The sequence below is a fragment of the Apteryx rowi genome, unplaced genomic scaffold (genome assembly GCF_003343035.1).
Source record: "Apteryx rowi isolate R43461 unplaced genomic scaffold, aptRow1 scaffold_28, whole genome shotgun sequence".
NCBI classification, from domain to species: domain Eukaryota; kingdom Metazoa; phylum Chordata; class Aves; order Apterygiformes; family Apterygidae; genus Apteryx; species Apteryx rowi.
The window spans coordinates 2,874,449-2,890,849 of record NW_020449196.1 but is presented as its reverse complement, the minus strand read 5'-3'; the positions used below and the strand labels follow the sequence as shown (position 1 = coordinate 2,890,849).

General features: G+C 40.5%; 1 protein-coding gene across 1 annotated transcript in view; it reads right to left on the bottom strand.

The window, feature by feature from the left end:
- Positions 1-1,994: 1,994 nt before the first annotated feature.
- Positions 1,995-16,401, bottom strand: part of TOX3 (TOX high mobility group box family member 3) — a 27,682-nt gene continuing 13,275 nt past the window's right edge. The window contains exons 4-7 of the mRNA XM_026068807.1: positions 9,210-9,479; positions 7,724-7,951; positions 6,295-6,375; positions 1,995-3,856 (exon numbers count right to left, since the gene is read on the bottom strand). Of these exons, the coding sequence (XP_025924592.1) occupies positions 3,119-3,856; positions 6,295-6,375; positions 7,724-7,951; positions 9,210-9,479 (1,317 nt within the window). The 3' untranslated portion in view covers positions 1,995-3,118. The remainder of the gene's footprint in view (positions 3,857-6,294; positions 6,376-7,723; positions 7,952-9,209; positions 9,480-16,401) is intronic.

Below are 16,401 nucleotides of genomic sequence, written 5' to 3'. Positions count from 1 at the left end.
AATGTGAAAGTAGAACGTGGTTAACTGGGGTGATAAAGCAGCTGAAACCTTGGGAAAAGCAGGGAGCAGTTAAGTACTTGTAAATGATAGGAAGGAAAACATTATTTAAAAGGTAGATGACACTGAAATCATAGAGATGCTACATTTTTTCCTGTACAAATGGCATATTAAGTGATTTAAATTAACAGTTTTATGTATGACCTATGGTAGCAAAGTTATTTACTCAGACTTGGAGAATATGAACACCAACTTGTGCAGTTTGAAACACAAGATGTTCTGCAATATGCTATTGTGGGTAATGTAAAATACAATTTTGTAACAAGTAGGGGTATGTTCTGTTTTTTCCATGACTCAAATCTTGATATTTAAAATGTACAGTCCCTCCTGATGTTTAATTTTTTTAACTGCAGTAATTAAAACTATTTTTCCTGGAATTGACCAACAGTAATTCAGCAGCTCTTAATCAAATGTGATAAAACCCAGGATTTATGAAATCATTTAATGAGTGTAATAACACCTGCTTCTCGCTGCAAATAGTTGAAAACAGACTTCAGTTGTAATTAACTCTTATCACTAGTGACATTTTTCCAGCGATATTTCATAGGTCTTCAAAATGACAATTACGGAACTAATACACAATTACTGTCACATGCAGTTTAGCAATTATTTCTGAAGACATTTGTCTAAAGGTTTCAAAAAGACTATAAAATGGTTCCCTTTGTTATGTAACATTGCTTAAAACCGACACACACACAAAATCTTTCCCGAGCAGCCTCTGCTGTGACATTTCCAAGGCACGCCGGCTTCCTCATATTTGGAGTAAACATTCGCCATCCCAGACATTATTTGATATCATACTAAGGCTATTATGAGTGCGGGTAGCTGTCAGCTAACACCGATTACAAAAAGCTTCAGTTTATACATGATTTTTTTCTCCTGCTCCAAGAAATCTATAAATTTATAATTAGCATCTCTTGCTGTTCAATATTTGTACATAATAAACAGAGTACCAGAGGATTATGAAATATTGAAAGCTGAATTCATTATTAATAACTCACACTGTACAGGGCATCTTCCCCCAGCTCGGGCTGCAACTTTGGGGGGCTCCATATTCCACTGTTTTTTGGTGGTGTCCCGAGCGCGGTAGCCATGGACACCGCCTGGAACAGGATTAGGATTCTGCTCAGGCTTGACACTTGCTGTTTTTAATTTTCATTTTATCATAAGCAGTTTAAGATTGTTGCCAGTGGTAATTTGCAATTTTTATCAAGACCTCTTCATTATAGCTTCTGACAGGACAGATGCTGTAATTAATCATGCAAGACAACTGGGGATAGTGGTCAGACGGCACTCACGGCGCGGCTACTGCCTGCAAAGAAGAAAATAAAGGATTTCTCCTCCCTGTCAAGAGTAAAAATATATAAACAGCACTAATATCCTGGCAATACGCTGCACGTGAATGTTTCCGTCATCTGAAACCCTTGTCCTCTCCGTCCCCCACCTCCCACTTGCTCCTTTGCTGATGCAACGCGCAAGTCGGACGCGCAGGGACCAGCCGCAGCCACGACGCTGGCGCTTGCAGGCACGAGGCCCGCGGCAGCGGCTGCCTTTACACCGGAAACGCAAAGATACACGGAGAAAACCACGTTTCGCACTTATCGCCATCTCTGAACACGACTGCTCAGACAGGTTCACTGTCCGGTTCCTCCTGCTACCTGCAACGCAGGCGAGGATGAATGTTTTACAACTCTCCCACCTGTTTTCGCTCTCTGATGTAAGCCAGAAAACCTCGGAGAAGCTGCAGGCAGCTCTGCGGCAGCGAGCGCTCGCGGACACGAGAGCTGAGCACACGGTTCACCTCAGGACCCACTTACCCGCCACGTTTGGCAAAACAAAAATCCAAAAAGTTAAATAAATTTTCCAAGATGGCATTTTTATGAGCAAACACTTCTGTTTTTTTTATCACAGACTTATGGCCCACAGGTTTTACTGAAATGTGTTTATTCTATAGCAAGATAAAAGCATTTATTTTAGATAAGCAAAATACAAACAACTTAATTGCTGCTATCATAACTCATAAAAAAGTATAAAACAGCATAAAAACACAATAAGCAATGTAGCAATTAATAATTCATGTTACCAGTGTTTACATTAAAGCCTCATTTATGAAAACTTTACAACACATGATATGAAAACTTACAACTTTTAAAGAAAATATTTACATTGATTATTCGGTCGTGGAGTTTCTTTTAAATATTCTACTGGTTTTACAGCGTATTAAAAACTCTTGCTTTTTTATCTTAGCTTTTTGTAATAACAGTTTTATTTAAGTGCATTTCCCTTTTAAAAATACAGTGTATTAAATCTGAAACTCATCACTTCGACACAGAATATAATATTCACATTTGTTCTGTAATTGGAATTAACGTAATAGGGTAACCGTCAATATATATTTTGTTACAAACTATGGTGGGTTTATTTGGAGAAACTAAGTGAAAGGATGGGTCAAACATTTAAGTTTACTCACTTGCATTTGTTTTTCTGAAGACATTTAGGAAAGAAAAAATTAAGAGCTTTGGCAAAAATCTGTGATTTACTCTATTTTTTCATGACAAAAAATGCCATCAACTAACTCATGTCATACAAGTATGATTGTATGAAATCCAATCATCATTTTACAGGTAGTTACAACTGTGCTTTAAGGGCTTCATGAGTTCACACTGCCTTGAAGTGCATTATTCACTTTTAGAGAAAGAAGGGTTATATTATATAACTCTGAAAGACCATTTTGCAGTCATAAGGTCCAGGTATTTATTAGGCCATTTGATTCACATATTGTAGGTAAAGCTTAAATAAATTAAAAAGGCATCACATGAAAAAGAGCACAGTTTTTTTTAAAAAAACAGAAACAAAACCAAAAAGATTTATAGTCAGCTAAAAGATGATACACAGCTACATTGTAGTTCTTTATTGCCTATCTAATAGACACTTTAGAGGATCATTTGATCTGTTATGCATCCCTGCATAACAACCATCAACAATTTACAGTTTCCAGCCAAATATGGTTTACCCCTACCCCCTCGATAAACACACAGCGATGTCGCAGCATCATTTATCTTCAGAAAATACTGACCTGTGACAATACTTGAGTCTGTGCCTGAGGCTGTATTTGTGCCTGGTGCTGCTGAGGTGCCGGCTGCGGGCTCCCCAGGGCCGGGATGGGAGAGGTGATCTGCGAGGCCACCGGAGAGTGTTGCTGCGGGGAAGGCTGCGACTGGTGCTGCATGTGCTGCAGCTGCTGCTGCTGCATGTGCTGCAGCTGCATGTGCTGCAGCTGCTGCTGCATTTGCTGCTGACTCATTTGCTGCTGAAGATGCTGCTGCTGCTGCAAGTGTTGCTGCATGTGGTGCTGGAAATGCTGCTGCTGCATCTGTTGTTGTATTTGCTGATGCATTTGATGCTGGTGGAGTTGCTGCTGTTGCATCTGCTGCATCTGTTGCTGCTGGAGCTGCTGTATCTGGTGCTGCTGGCTTTGCATGGAGGGGCTTACTTGAGATGAAGATGGTGTTGCCACCATGTTTGTGCCCATAGAGCTTATCAACGGAGCTGCAATGTTTGTGGGCATGTTTGATGCAATGGTAACAGAAGCTACAATCTGATTCATGGGCAGTCTCATGGTTAAAGGCTTGGGAGCAATCGCCCTGGGAAGGGACTGCTGAAGAGTTTGAGGAGATGCAGACACTGTTGCGTGTTGCGAAAGAGAAGTATTCAGAATGAGGGAGGAAGACAAATTTGTGGATGCCAGCGTTTGCTGAACAGAACGAATGGTCTGGGCTTCAGCAGACTCTGCAGCTGCCTGTGTTTGAAAAAGAAGTTCAAGAATTGATATTGGTGAAAATAAAGATCCTCTCATATCAAGTCCCAAAATTATCAAAATCCCTTCCAGCCCTCCCATGCTTCAATGTAAGCAGCTCAGCATGCGGTGAGAAAGACTTCATCCTAAGAATTTGTGCAATTATTATAGTGGTCCCATTTCAGAAATGCTGTGCAGAACATCCTCTATGTTGCCTGCTTTCTTCCTCCAATACAAGCTTTCACAAACGTATTTCTGATTTCTCCTTTTTCAATACTTAACTCCACATTAAATCTAGCTGATTGCACTTAAGATATTTAGAAAGGCAAGTATCCTGGCTCAGTATCACCCAGATCAATTTAAGATACCTTGTATTTTTAACAGAACAGCCTTGTTACTGCTTCTACCAAAACAAAAGCCACAGGTACTCAAGGAGACTTTTTCATCTTTTTTTTTTAATTGGAAAAGACCAACCAGCAGTCTGTAGAAGATCATTCTCATTCACTGATGCCTTCACCACACCTTAATCTGTACCCTGGTGCCCTGGACAAAAAGCTAATTTGTGCCCTTGTTCAACACCAGAAAGCTACAGATGCCACTTACATCGTCTGGTGAAAGAGATATAAGGGGCCCAATGCTTTCTATATTTATATATTTAAAAAAAAAAAAAAAGTTCTTTGGAAGACGGATCTGAACAGGATTATATCCCAAGCACCAATTAAGAGTAGTGTACAGATGCCACAAATTCTCAAACAACTTCTACAATTTGTTTGCTGTAGTTTCTTGTGTCCAAGGCATCAAGTCCTCAGTACCTCCACCAGACACAAGTCTAAGGGGAATGCTTTCAAGAGCACGCAGCTGAAGGAGCCTAAATATGCTGCAAGCAGCACTGCTGCAAGAAATGGGGCACTCTCGTGCTTTTAAAGACATAGTTATACTAGGTGTATTTGAAGATATTGTGTATGCTTAAATTGGACATATTTAAGCACCAGAGGTAAGATTCCTCTCACCTAGTTTTGCACATCTACAGTATACACATTACCTCTCAACCAGTTGCCTAGAATGCCTTTAAAGACAGTGGAGAGGAAAAGTCTCTTCCAGTGCAATTATCTGACATGCTTTAGGCATGTACCCTGGAATGTGTCAAATCATGCTTTAGAAGCGTCTTTTCTATCCCTACTCTCAGCAACAACCTTGGATGAAAAAGCTACAGCATGGATGTCTCAAATGAGGGGAAATGAATTCTGGATTTAGAGCATATTTCCACTCCCAGTATTCCCACATGCAGCCCAGTAACTCAGCAACCCAAGTCTCAYGGAATTTGGAAGAAAATTTGACTTCTGATGGTTTTGAGAAAGGAATTTAGGATTAAAAAAAAAAAAACCCTCAAAGATGTTTAGAATTCCAGCTGCCATTGGACTTAGTATCCTGATAGTAAAGGCTTTGCAAATATCATCTAAGTCCTGAAGACAATGAGAAAAACACAGCTTCTCAAACACAAGGAGAAGAAATCTTTCAGTTTTCACGAATGTGTGGGTCTAATTTTTGCTGTTGTATTTCTACGCACTAATGAGAACACCCAGCAACCTTCCCTGTGATTTACTAATGCTCTGCAGTTGCACATTCAAATAAGCATTCTCAGGAGCTACAGATCATCATTTTATTTTATTGCTTCCTTGTGATTAATGATACTTTTGTAATTGATCTTTGTGAAATATCACTACAGAAATAACCACCTTGGTTAGTTTTTACATACATTTTTGATGGACATAAACATATATCCATTTATGTGGTATTCAGGTGCAACAGATCTACCATCAATTTAATGCTGCCAGTTAAAAAGGTAACTTCTCAAATAAGACAGCAGAGCCTTGTTTACACCATATGAGTTCTAACTAGAGATCTGCTAAAACACTCAGCATGGCTCACTGCCAGCTTGTCCATTAGTAAGAACTTCCCAAATTCAGAGACACAGCACATCTCTTTCCCTCACTTGGAAGAAATACTTAAGCTTTCTCATACAGCAACTGCTCTCCAAACCCAAGCAACTCAAGCCTGTCTTTTGAGAAGCAGCACTTACGGGAAAACAAATCTGCAAATAACTTGCAAATGTTAATGATGCAAAGTCAGTATATTTTTCATGACTAAATTTTACTTTACAGTGAGTGGCATTATTTTGCTTCCAAAGATAATCCCTGAGGAAGCATGTTTGCATAGTTACTGTTTGGTAATCATTACTGTGGCATTAGAGATACAAAACAATTTTTGCAAAGACTAAAGACTATTGTTCAAGCAATAGCACCACATCTTTAAAAACTGTATTAAAAAAAACCCTAGAATTTTACTTTTGTTTTGAATAACAAACCCTTTCCCCGCTCCCATATGTAAAAACCATTGCCAAATGTTAACTTGCATTACACTGAAGTCACTTCTTGGCTTACCTTGGAAACAAGGCTTGCTCTATAGGCAGCAAGTGCCTTTAGGTATTCTTTTTTGGCAGCTTCAGTTTTTCTTTTATACACCTATTAAAAGACACCACAATTTCACCATCTCCAATTATTAAGAAATTTTTGTCAGAATGCTCTCAAAATCACTTGTAAAGAAACAAAAAGCAAAGACCAAAAACCACCAGATGCTCTAATGCTACAACGTTTTCATCCCTGAAAAGTTCTAAATATTCTTGTGGGTGACCACAGACTGTCAGGTCCACTTGCTGGACTTTTACCACAATTTATGTTGATTTATCATGAATAAAAAAATCTGCTAGAGCAACCAACTGTTTTACAAGAATATGTATGCACAATTCGCCTCCCCAGGAAAGGATGTCGTACCGACTCTGAGTACCAGGGATTTGAGAACCCTGAGTATTTCAGATGCTGAAAGGCATCTAAAGTGATAAGAAATAGCAAAAACACCAAGTTGGTAATTGCTTTAAATAAGTATTTGAATTACTCGTAGAAAATCTTTGTATCTCTGTAAAAGGTAGTTTACAGAGTTTGGACAATCCACTTTCCCCACAGCCAATACTAGAGAATCCCACTGAGCGTAACAAGAACAGTTGGGCAAAAAGCCAGTAAATCTTCAATCATTAGTAAATTTAAGGTTTGCCCTTAAATCATGATCACATGTTAAATCAGACAAAAAGCTTCCAAAGGTGTATCACAAACAAGGAATTTTCATACCATGCCAGAAAGGTGTTCTATTAGGGATCTCTTCTTCCATCACAGCTTCCATTAACTATTAATGGGAGCTGCACAGAAGTACCAACAGCCCCAAAGGAATATATTATTTTTTCAATTCATGTGTAGGAGTTACATGTGTATAGAAAGAAGAATAGCCCTCAAGGAAGAACAGGTGATCTTTGAAAACTCATTCTGTAGCGAGTTTGAGCTGCAGAGAGCATTTCACACACTGCATTGTTGTAATGAGGCATACAGGATTGCCTTCAAAGGTTCAAAATCAACAGGCTTTGTAACAAATTCATAAGGCAGATCAAAGGAAATGGTAAATGTGGTGTACCTTCCCCTTTTCTATTCTAACTTCTGATTAATAGGAAACAAGAGCTTTGAAACAGGAATTATCAAAAGGTGGTCTTAACAGGCCTCTAGGATGGCATCACCCGAGCTTTCTACAAACTGCCCTTTAAAATTTAAAGACAAACACAGCTATTCAATATTACCTACTGGGTCATACAACAAAATGCGTTTTAGAGGCCAGATCTTCAGCAAGTTCAAAATCAATGTAGCTCTACAGAGTAAGATGTCTACATCAGCAAGCAGTGCAGCGCACTTGGAGCAGAGGCAGGAGGAGGATTAGTTAGGGGGATTACTGTTTTACTTCTTGTGAGACATCCCCGCATCGATTTTTTACCTGTTTTTGTTCTTCTCCTAAACTGTCCCACATAGATGCCACTATTTTTGAAACCTCTCCAAACGTAGCATTAGGGTTCTGCCCTTTAATTGCAGCCTGCGTATCCCTGAAGAATAGGGCATATGCTGACACCGGCTTTTGTGGCTCATTGGGATCTTTCTTTTTCTTCTTCTTCGGAGTCTTGGGCTTCTTGCCAGAATCCGGGGCAGCTCTTTTTTCTCCAGTGGCCTGGGAAAGAGGAACAAAAGCACAGTCTATATATGCCTGAAGTATAAGTTAGAAGAGTTCTGAAAGATTCTGGACAGTTTGGTTTAATAATAAATGAATAAAATTAGCATGTAGGCAACATTTTGGAGAGTTCTGTTGTGCAAGCCTTACTCCTACCAAATAGGATTTACTGTCAACTTAATCTCATCAGCTCTACCGAGACTAAATGCATAAATAATTACTACTCGTTGTGAGCATGGCTCAATCCTGTAAATTTAATCTGAAAAAGCACACCCCATCACTAATTTCTACAAAAATTTAAGATCTAATCTACAATATATTTTGAATTGGCAATCTGTGTTTCTCCATAAAGACATAATTTCAGCAACAGAGGCTCAAAAGACAAGAGCTTGGAGGCATTTCCTGATTCCCAGGCTTAGACTGTCAACTAAGACATGGGGCAAGGGTTAAAAATGCCTTACCCTTCAAGCAAAAACCAGAAGCAGTTCTCCAGTTTCTCTCTACCTGTAGTGGACACCCACCATGGCAAACACCCACCTCCCCTGCTTCCCATGCAGGGACAGGGGCTGTGCGGTGGCGCAGGTTGTCCCCCTTTCGTTGGACTCTGCATACATTATGGCAGCAAGAGGATACAGTGGCTTAAGATATACCTCTATGATAGTCATTATATTTTGATATTTTAGGGACCCTATACAAAGACCCTTCCATAGACATGATTTCCTTCAACATCATGAGAAAACCTTTCATGAAACAGTCTGCATTAGGCCCTTTAATTATACAACCATAATAACTTCCGCGCTGTACTTTGTTGATCCAGTTTTCCTTTAATAACAGGCTTATTTAATGCAAAATACAAATTAACTAAACTTTCGGTTTAAAAAAAGCTTGTTTTATTTCTATCTAAAGGCATATATATTTTAAATGAAATGAGAGAATACTGAAATGACAAAACTGTACAAAGTTGATGAGTAAAGAGATTCACCAGGTCTATAAAATCGGAAATTAATCATGAACATGTTCAATAGAATATATGTGTCTATATTATACCCATATATTCTTACATTTGTTATTATGGTGGTATTATGGAAGCTTCCTAAGTAAAGAAGCTAAGCAGCAAGCGAATCACATACTCCACCATACTGTAATGCTTGTATATTTTACATGGCCGCATTGCAGCTGAGACGCTACTGCGACATTCACGGAAGTACACTGTATAGACGCGTAAAGCTTACTCACGACAGCGCTTGGCACAACTTACTCTGTTTGATTCATCTGCATCTTCCTCATTGATAGAGCTGGACGGGGAAGGAGTGGCTGATTTACTTGCAGGAGGGGAGGGAGAAGTGTGTGGCAGGTTAGTGCCTCCTAAATTCAGCCCCAGCTGGGCGCTTAGCTGAGACTGGTTGATGGTGGTTAGCTGAGCAGGAGGCATCATTCCTGAATGAGCCGCGTCCGTCATATGCACGATAGACCTCATGATCAAAGAGTGGTCTTGGCGATACTGAGAAACTTGTGTGTGACTCTGATCCTAAAAGAGATTGAAACATTAGTCATCAGTAGCAACCAGATAACGTGCTCAGGTAAAGTTGTTTTAGCAAGCGGGCAGAACTGACACTGCCTGCTTGCAGCTTGCGTCATTTCTCCTTCATGAGCTGAACGCAGCAACGTGACCACACCTGCCCCAGACTTCACTTCTCCCCCACTTGTTTCTGTGTGGAATAAAAATTGCATTTCCCCATTTCTAAACATGTGTATTTTTTCTCTTGTTGCTGTGTGAAATAACCACATAAACAACAGGGAAACCAGCTGACTGACTACACAGGGAAAACATTGCTACTGAGTAGACACAAACTGCTGTCAAATGCCAAAAGTAAACAAAACTGGTGGGGAAAAAAAAAAAAGGAAAAAAAATTTTTCCTCTCCTGATATTCAATTATTCATAGCTGTTACTAGGAACAGTGGTAGGTAAAAAACAGTGCGGTCTGAGTGGGATTTTTAAGTGATTTTAAAGAAAAGAGCATGGCCCTGCCACGTCGCGGGCGCAGATGCTGCYGCGCTGGGGAGAGCCGCCGAGGTGGCTCCAGCCACTCCTACAGGTCCTGTTTTGCAGGGGCCATTTTTATCTTTAATCCAACGATCAAATACGTATGGAACTAGCAAGCTACGTACCAATCACCAACTTTAATTTTCTTGTGCTTTGTCTCTCAGAAACTCAGTGCTTGCAGGTTTTTGTCTTTACCGTTTCTTGAGAGCAAGAACTATGTCTTCTTATACATCTACACAGTGCTTATCACATTTGGGGAAAAAAAAAAAAAAGGGAGGCCCTGAAGGTAAAAGTCAACTGGAACCTGATTATGAACTACTCAGTTTTGTTATTTTTAACTACACACAGAAGATCAATATATAATAAAAGAACATTTAAGCTGAAAAGAAGATTTTCAGAGCAGCTAGTAAATGGAGAGAATAAATAGCTCACAAACTGATTCAGCAACTTGACTAATCTATATCCACTAATCTATATCTATATCTATATCTATATCCAGAGAAAACATGAGAAATAAATGAGATTTTGAAAACTCTTCCATAATTAATAACCTACATTGCAATTAGTAGCAGGTACAATGAGCCTTAATGAAATAACATAAAATGAAACTGCAATGCTGAAAGGAGCCCGGCTTGCGCTCCGCCTGACTTCCCCAAAGGATTCTGACTTTTCCAGGGCTGTCTTAGCACGTGCTGACGAGGCCAGGCCGATTTTCAAAGACCTGCACCAGCAGCGAGGTAACTTTAGCCCAAGTGGCTTGGCTCGTACTTTTTAGGAATCTGCCCCCCAACAGGGGCCTCTGAAAATCTTAGACGACACAAGTGCTGGCAGTGCAAAGAAACAATACACTCGGTAAAGGTGATACACACTTAGTCCTCCCCGCACTTCATCCATCCAAAGTCAGACTGCTACAGCAAACTGCTTCTTGACAGCAATAAATTACATTAATTCTGAATTTGGGGTTCACGTGCCTTTGTGCTGAAGCCTCTATGCAAAAAAAGAGAGCTACTTATCAGCGCAGCAGCGCATTTATTATGCCAGATGTTTCACCTGGATTCAGTACGGATGAAGCACATGCTCATGATCCAGATCCTACACGCTAGATCTCATTTCTCCTATGGGCGTCCGCACTTGTCCCTGTGCCCTCCACACCTTTGCCGGCTTGGCCCATCATCCATACCAGAGCAGGTTTCCTTCCCTATCTCTCAAATTCTTTTAGTGTTTTCAGGAAAGAAGCTTAGTCCCTTAGAGAAGAATGGGTGTATCAGAAGTGGAGCACTTGATACAGAAAAGATCAAACCATCAGACTTACTGGCTGAAATACCCATTTGCTTCAGGGCACCTTTTTGTGAAATTTCCTACTGTTAACTATAGGGTCATTTTGATTTAGAATTACATTGGCAGTGGCATCTGGAAGTCATTCAAAGTCGTTTTTAAAGGATATCACTTTCTGCATATTACTCCACTCTTTTTACTTACAGGCACCATTGTACCGCACGGAGAAAAACTCTGTCTTTAAAACAAAGGCAGAGATAATCAGAATTAGCTTCCCTCATAGAAATTAGCATTCTTCATTAATCTTGTACACAGTGTTTTCCTAGAGGTATTCTACCTCTAAAAGGCTAGCTTCTGTTTTCTCTTTACTATTACGCAAAAGAGGCTTTTTTGGCCTTTACACCAAGGCAACAAAACATGATGACATGGGTTACAAGTGATTTACCCTAAGTCTTGTCATTTCAGTTACACCCATGATTTTACTGAGCCTAAATTCTCTTGACTTGCACTGACCCAGAATCTAATTTTATACACAAGCCCATGAATTCTTAACTGTCTCTTCTTCTGAGACTATTTGATGTTTGTGTGGGTCTTCAACCAACTTATTTCTTTCCTCTTTTTTCTTTTCTATACTTTTACCTAACTTTTTAAGCTAATTAAAAAAAAAAAAACTTTAAAACCTCCAGTAAAAGCTATAAATATGAACAATGATATTTTGTAATTGGCCACCTGACATCAGATGAGACATAATATATGAAAAACAATATTTATAGCATTTCCAGTCTCTTCTCGTTTACTGATTAGTAAAAAATTAACGTTCCTATGACAACTACAAACAATATATTTGTTGTACCTTGAACATAAGTTACATTGCTAATCAGTACAAAAAAAATCATGAGGAAAGGAGTGGGAATTTAACTTTTACTGTGTGGTACGGTGTTGTGGCCTCCATAGACTACTGTACATACCCATGTGCAGAAGGGCTTTCAGAGAAGGAAGCATAGACCATTTTTTCATTTGTACAGTGGCTTGCTACGTAGCAAGAAGGTATGGTAGCTAGTCTTTAGTAACATTAGGTCCGCAGCCTTTGTACACACCTTCTGAGCAAACAAATCGAACTAAATCAAAATTGCCATCGGCTATCTTAATTCTTATTTTTTACTGGATCATTGAAACTTCCTGTTGAATCAAAAGGATCTTTAACATTTCACTGTCTAGGCAACAATGAAAAGCATCATATACCAGGAACACGCATGGAAATAAAATTAGAATTGCACTAAAACATCTGCATGACATTCTAATTACATTACTACCCGAATGAAAATTGAAAAGTGAAAAGGTAAAGCTTATGTATTCAAAATAAACCCACTGAGAATACCGTGAAAATACTACACAGTATCACATGCTCATTTCTTACATAAAGTTAACCAGAACAGAAGTGATATATAAGTATTACAGGCATTCAGGATTTTCGTAACATTACTCAAAAACCACAGATTAGTTCTGGCAAAAAAMCATGAACTTTCAAGTGGAAAGAATCAAGTTTTGAATGACCCTGATTTGCTCTATGGTTTGGACTGAAGCTACAGAAAACTTGGTGATTTTAGCACAAAGCCAGGCAAAACTCAACAGCTGGTTCTCTGAGCTTGACAATGAAAGAGGAGCATAACGCAAGAAACTGAAAACCCAAAGAGAAATAACTGGTGCGATTCCTTTGCAGGCTGAAGGAACTTTGTCTAGGACCTCTCTGTTGTTACTCTGCATGGTGCTACAAAAACGGAGGTATAGACACATTTATGGAAGGGAACGCCAGCCATGCCTCTGGTCTCTTCAAGGATGCACATGGCACAAAAAAGCAATATAGGGTCCAACAAGCCTTTCCCTCTCAAAACAACTCTATTTAGGCACTCTGGCTTTCTGTCACCACTGTCTTGCATTGCTGCAAGCCTTGAAGGCAGTATTAATGCAGTGAGCAGAAGGCAGGATCAAAGGACCTCATACAGATGTCCATCCATCAAACTATTCTACTCTCTGCTACTCTTGTCTGCTTAGAGACAAAATCACCTCTCTCTTGTTAGGCTATAGAAGCTGTGCTGTTTCTCCTGACGTATGCCAAATATATAGCTGATTTTAATTTGATTTATAAAAGTATGAACTTCTCAAAAAACAATAGAATATCTGTCTTCCTCAGCAGCTAGTAGAAAGCAAACAAAACAAATACAGAGAAATGAGACTTAAAAAAAACAAACAAAGAAAAGAGCAAACTCCCACATGTTAATTTATATAGCGTTTTCAACAGTGGTTTTTGACAGTCAGTGTATTTAAGCCTGCCAAAGAGATACAGCACTGGGTGGTAAGGGAAAAATTAAGGTAATAAAAGACAGTTGGTTCTTCTGATATCAACTCATAAAGCGCCCAGTAGAAACTACAGCCAGCAATACAGTATTTATCTTGATAGATAAATGGTATGAAGGGCCAGCAATGACCTGCAGAGATGTCCTAATTTCCAATTACCCTGCATTTTGAGTGTCATTTCCATTCAATAGCTTTATCCTGGATTTCTGCCCTGATACAATTTTAATCCCTATGAACATTCAACATGATATTTCAAAATATAACTTAATCTAGGAAATTACTTTTTAGAACATTGTGAGTAATACAGAAGTCCTGATTAAAATCAAGGTCTAGAACATTCAATCACTTCAATAGGCAATGCCTCCCCCTAAAGCTCTTCCTAGCCACGCCAGGACAGAGCCCAGGGAAATGTGGGCCACGAAGGCGCAGGCCCAGGACCCAACCCTGTACCACTTGAGCTAGATTTTCGAGGAAAGATTTGGTAAACACACCAACAAAAATAACTATGCAAAAACTCAACATTTACAGTTATGCCTCCTGTACCCTGGTTTTGGAAGGTGACTTAGAACATAATATGTTTTATTGCCTTAGGAATTTGTCAACATCAGTGTAACATAAGCTGAGGTAATATTTTAAAGAACAAATTTAAGCTGAAGCAAATGCACTGTAATGTAAAGAGTGAAATCATCAGTGCCCCTGCCTGTCAACTACTCACTCTACTTTTGGGCAGGTCAGTGTATCTTTAGAAGAAACCCTCAATACTCTTTCTCTCCACAAATAAACTACAGATAAAATAATCCATTAATCTAAATTGTTACAAGATTGGAATTCACTGCCAACCAAAACAAAACAAACTAATGGGATGCTCTTCTCCGTCAGAGATTAAGTCCTTAATTAACAGAACACAGAACATGCCCCTTGGTCCCACCACCACTGAAGAAGTGCCCTCTCCCCTCTTTACACGCCGCAAGCAGTAAGAGCCCTGCCGAAGTACCGTTATCAGAGAGCCACGACAAGCAGGATCTGCTTTGCTCTAGCAGGGAGAAAACTCCCACTTTTTGCCTCCTGCCTCTATAGAAAAGTAAACCTTACCTAATTTAACTCCCAAATAAACACTACAACAACAGACTGTACATCCTAGTTCAGAAGAAATTATGCCTGCAGATGGATCTGAAAGATTGGTTGGTGACAGGAGGCTTATGCACATTCTGCTGCCTGGAAAACATCAAAAGCATGTAATATCCCAGTCCCAATACATCAGAAATTACCAGGTTTTGTTCATACGTAACCCAGAGAAGGGCCCTGGGAAGAAGAAGAAGAAGGAAAAAAAAAAGGAAATAACATGAAGGTCTGCTGGTTTATTTCTCAAAACTGAGCAGCTATTTCCTTTTGTTCTGGCAATCTCAGACGTCTCTAGAAATTTATCTCTCATCATGCGATAGAATCTTCTTATTTGCCAGCAACTCTCAAGTTTCTCTTTAACTTCTGTTCTTGAAATCTCTCTAATCTTTTGTCAYGTAATTTCCTTTTTGTCCCTTGATTGTCTTTTGGGTCTGACCTGGAGCCACTGCTGTAGTGGTCCCTCCAGTGGCTGGCTTTCCTCACCCTCGGGCACYGCTCCATCATCTGTAAGTCAACTCAACTGTTACCCAGTGGCTTTCCTGCTGATCCACACGTGTCTGAAAGACAACCAGGCAAGTTCCCACGTGGTCCCCACAGGAGGGACGGAATGGGGCTCCCGCTGCAGCCTGGGCTCGCTCTGGTCCCGGACCCGTCTGCAGCTGGGGCCTGCCAGCGCTCCTACTGATGCTTTGCCATCACCCAATTCACAGATTCCTTATCGTTTGAATTTCTGAATTCCAAATCACAGGCAGACTTCAAAGGTCCCCTGTTACGCAGGAGGCAGCGTAGGGAGAGACTAGGAGGAAGCCTGACAGCCCATGGCCATTCCCAAAGTTATCGAAAATGGGGCGAGGAGTTGGGGGGGCTCATGGCATTACATTTGTTTGGTTAACAATTGCTATAGGTGTTGCAGCTATGTTTAGGATTTTTTTTTTAAAGCAAATCAGTAAAATAGGTCTCACTACCTTTTGTATTACCAGAGCCAGGTATTTTTTTAGCTACTTGGCAACACAGAGTATTTTAAAATTCTAGGGAGACTTAGCATTTCTGCGTGTTTCAGTAATTTGAGCGGAAGCTGAGTATTGGATAAGCTGTCTGAGGGGAAAGGTAACAGCAGGGAATAGGAGGAATTGCAAAGGAAGATTTTTAATGACCCAGGAAGGAGGGTTGCTGGAGCAGACACAGCCTCCGGCCAGGTGCAATGCGGCGGTCTCGGGAAAGCAGCAGGCTTTGCTCCCACCTCATTTTAGAGGTTGGGCCTAGAGACAGGATACTCTGCAGCCGCGGCCCCGGMGCGAGGCCCAAGCGGTGCCCGCCACCACGTGCAGCCCGCCTCCCCTCTGCACAGCCGCGCAGCGCCTTACAACCGCCTCCGCTGCCCACGGATCCTGCGTCGGGCCTCGTCCAGAGCAAACGCTCTCAGGGGTTTCCCCGACCGCTCTGCCCACATCAGCATATTTCTCTTCTTCCATGTGCAAGTCTCTCATACGTCTGGATGGGTCATAACCTACTCGCACCATGTTTTAGCAACGGTCATACCTGCTCTTCAGACAGGTGCCCCCAGCACCTGCTGCCTGTTGTCACCTATGGATGCACCCTTCCTTGTGGCTGCTGTGCACAGTATATGCACATATGGATGCACCCTTCCCTGTGG